Below are 4,014 nucleotides of genomic sequence, written 5' to 3'. Positions count from 1 at the left end.
CTTATCCCACGATTAGTTGATTACCCCCACAAGGAAAACACGCTTAATTTTGCCTTTGCTTTGTGATGCACTCCGAATGGACCATCGATTTCGTATGAAATAGGCACCATTTTCGGCGGGAGCCGACAAGAGCCGAGAAGATCGTGAGGGGCAAGGTATGAACTTTTGAACTCAAGTGGTCATCTTTTATTATTTAATCTGTGCATGCAAAACTCTACTCCATTGGTTGAGACATGATCCCATGAAAAGTACTAGCAACTATCTATTGTGTATGATCAATCCCGTGTACTCCCTCCGTTCTAAATTACTCGTCGCAGGAATGGATGTATCTAGAACTAAAATTCATGCATCCCTGTTGGAGAACGTAGAACCCATCGCTCCCGTGTCGCTCGAGGGCGACACCGGGGCGCCCCCAACCCTAGCCGCCCGGATCCCATCTATCACCACTCCGCCGCCGCCGCCGGCAGCCATCGCCGGCGGCGGCGAAGGCCGGCTCCGGCGACCGGACGGGCGCAACTCCCATCTTCCTCTTCCTCTCCAAGACTCCAACATCCATGGATCTGATGAGTCAATCGTGGTGGTTCTTCGTCTCGTTCTCACGGGCCTGGTGCTTGGGGCGCCGCCGGCGCTGATCCGTTGCTGCAAGGCTGCCCTTGCGCTGCCGCTCCGGGAGAGGCGACCGGAGCTCCGCCGCCTCGTCAATCTGCCCCAACACTATCTGCCCGTCCACGTGCTCGCGCTAGGCCTCCGGTGGTGGCGTGCTGCACTTGGCTCCCACGGTGCTGCCGGCAATGGCCAGCCTTCCGCACATGCGGTGGCTGCCGGCGGCGCTACGGTCCGCGGCATGGTGGTGGTGATCTAGATCCGATCGGCCGGATGGTGGTGACTGCAAAATGCAGGGACTTTCTATTGCTCCACGACGACGGTGATCAACGAAAGATTTTGGGGGGTTCATCCCGCTTGATCCGGTTGTTGATTTCGGCGGTGAGATACAAATTATGGACGATGATTTGACGCAGAGGGATGGTTGTACAGTGGCGGCGGTCGAATCGCATGTAGCCACTGAGATTGTGGAAAAGTGGTGGCGACAACACATGACTGACTTCGATGGTGGTGCTACTCGAGCACCTGGTCTTGAGCTTCGGGGCGAAATCCTAGGTCAACCGAGAGTGGTTATGCCTGGCAATGGCGATGTTTTTTTACGTCGTTACCTTGTTGAAGGCATTGCTCGAATATGCTCAGACTACTTCTTCAGGGTGAAAACCTAGATTCCGACTTTATGGTTGGATCCGGTGACGACGACACTTGAGTGTCCTTCCCTTCCTGAAGGCATTGTTGTTGAAGAACCTCGTCGTCCATGTGATGTCATGAGATAGTTGGTGCGGATATGGTTATTGTTGTAGTTTGTCGATCGCACATCAGATCGCTTTGGGATTTTTTTTCTCGCCTACGCATAGCTTTGGTCTTATATGACTTTGCTAGTTGTGGACATGTTTTTTACGTGCGTGTGTGGTGTTGGCTGTGTGCATCCTAGCTATGCAGAGGCCGGGTGTATGCTCACTGTGTTATGTATCTTCTTGATGCTTCATTTTGAGTCAATAAAATTCACCATTTATCGAAAACCCGCGACAAGTAATTCGAAACGGAGGGAGTATATGTTAGGCTGTGTCTCCGGAAGCACGTGCTTGAATAATCAGCCAACTAACTGAGTCGTCAGCCACTATCATTATCTCACTCGCGCATCAACTTTAAATCACTAGCTAGTGCGGCCGCGTGTGATCAGACACGCATGCATGCATGCCGCACGTGCACGATACTTAGGATTATTTTAGTTCGAAGAGGACTGCCAGGCCCCTAATCCATGGTCGATGGCAACCATTTGGTGTCAAAACCAAGATGAAACTGAAGCTATTTTCAATCGAACGAGATGCTCAATGATTTGTTCCAGGTCAAAGAAGATGAAGTGGTAGCAAAATTTTCTCGCCTTTAGGGTAGAAACCATGACTTGGTTAGGTTCTGGAGAGCTAGCTGTGATTGATTGTATTAACCTTGGTGATGAGTAATACATTGTTTTCACACGCAAAGAAGAAGAAGAAGATGAAGTGGTGATTTGTCCCGGCCGATAAATGAAGAGGGCAAGAGGTGAATATCGCAGAAAGTAGGTGACTTGTTCATGGCCACTTGCACGAGTACTAGCAGAGCAAATAACACAATGTTTTGCTGGACGCCGAATGCAGCAAGCCAGTACAGGGCCTGATTAAATTACAAATCTTAAGTAAACACAAGTTTTACTTTGCAAAACTAGCCTGTCAAGAGACATCAGATCGACAGCCAGGCTAGCTAAAAAGCAGAGAATTAAGAAAATGGGGGTAAGGACATGTCCTCGACGCCACGGTTAGGCGCTGCCACCTCGCCGCACCTCTCGCACCTGTTGTTCGTCGCCACTACTACCACCACAGTGGGCGTGGCAACGATGGGGGCGCGGCAGGAGGGGCATGTGGCGCAGGTCCGTAGCCAGGCGTCGACGCATGCGACATGGAAGCCGTGGCCGCACCGCGGGAGCACGCGCAGTCCCTCCCCCTCCATGAACTCGGCCAGGCAGATCGCGCACTCTAAGGACGACGACGATGACTGCGGTGGAGCCACGGCAGCGAAACATACGACAGGGAGCGCATCGATGTCATTCTTCTTGAGGCCCTTGGGGGGCGGAGGAGAGTTGGCGGAGCGCCGGCGTCTGCATGCGCAGTGGGTGACGAGGGCGATGCCGAGGGCGAGGACGAGCGCGGACAGCAGGGAGGCCAGGATTATCACCATGTCCGAGTTCACTGTTATGACAGGCGCTGTCTGCTGCTGCTGCTGCTCCGGGGCCACCATGCTCACCGGAGACGACGACGTCTCGCCTGGCCCGGTGGTGGCGAGGGCGACACGGTGCAGGATGCTCGCCTGAGCGCGCATGGTGTCACCGCCGCTGATGCTATATATGGTGTCTGAACTCTGAACTCTGGACTCTGTATCTAGCTTATCTTTGACTCTGGCCGTGCGTGTGTGCGATGCCCTGCGTAGGTTTTTATAGCGTGGAAATGGCCGTGGTGGTGTGCAAGGGAAGGTAACGCCCACGGTATGGCTCGTGGATGACAAGTAGGATCTAGTGACACTGTAGGATTAGCAACTACTCCATTAAAACGCCTACTTTCCTGGAGACCAACCATATGTGTGTGTAACGTGTGTGTGAAAAGATGAGACACGCTCTACTTTTTTTGACTTGTGCTTTGATTTGAAAGAAGAAGAAAAGTTGCGGTACCTACACATTTCTTATAGTAAAGTGGATCGGCGAAAGATATTAGTGGCCTGACTAAAATCACGGGCATATTTTTTTATTTATAAAGTACATTTGGTTTTTCTTTTGAAATTCATCGTTAGTAGCCAAGCACGATCATCATCTTGCTTGCATTATGGAAAGATGCATGCAGTTTTTTTTTTTTGAATTTCTTGGAGCATGCGAAATTCTTTTTATTGTAACATGAGGGGAAAATTGTTTTAACTTATTTGATCCGTGCGCCCAAATGACAAAAATGCTATATATGCATGCATGCAATTCTTTTCTTGAAAATATAAATCGTGAAAAGGGAACATTTTATGAAGGTACATGTCATTCATTGTCTGGAACTAGGGACAAAGACGGAGAGGACTAAGTGATAACATATTTTGTTTTCCTGCTTTCTAGAAAAATGGAAACAAATATAAATCCTGGAAAGAAATAAAAAGCGAATATGGTTCTAGATAAAAAAATACTATCGTAAACAACTAAATATAGAGCAAAAACAACAAATCCAATTGCTAAGTTGACTACATCATTATAACTTAGATATATAACAGTGTATAGTATCGTGAATATGTTTTTGTTTCTAGTAACATAATAAGATAATACTAACTATAATTTCTAGGAAGATGGTCATAGACTCTGACTCAGGAGAAAGGATTATATTTTTCTTATGGTAGGATTGAATTAGGCCA

At 48.9% G+C, this 4,014-nt stretch overlaps 1 protein-coding gene across 1 annotated transcript; it reads right to left on the bottom strand.

Annotated features, from left to right (window-relative positions):
• Window positions 1–2,208: 2,208 nt before the first annotated feature.
• On the bottom strand, window positions 2,209–3,024 carry LOC123170913 (probable E3 ubiquitin-protein ligase ATL44). The gene has a single exon (XM_044588629.1). The coding sequence runs from the start codon at window positions 2,953–2,955 to the stop codon at window positions 2,356–2,358; it is 600 nt and encodes a 199-aa protein (XP_044444564.1). The 5' UTR covers window positions 2,956–3,024; the 3' UTR covers window positions 2,209–2,355.
• Window positions 3,025–4,014: the final 990 nt, after the last annotated feature.

Source organism: Triticum aestivum, chromosome 7D (genome assembly GCF_018294505.1).
Source record: "Triticum aestivum cultivar Chinese Spring chromosome 7D, IWGSC CS RefSeq v2.1, whole genome shotgun sequence".
In the NCBI taxonomy this organism is placed as follows: domain Eukaryota; kingdom Viridiplantae; phylum Streptophyta; class Magnoliopsida; order Poales; family Poaceae; genus Triticum; species Triticum aestivum.
Note: the sequence above shows the minus strand (reverse complement) of the source record. Positions and strands in the feature narration are given on the sequence as shown.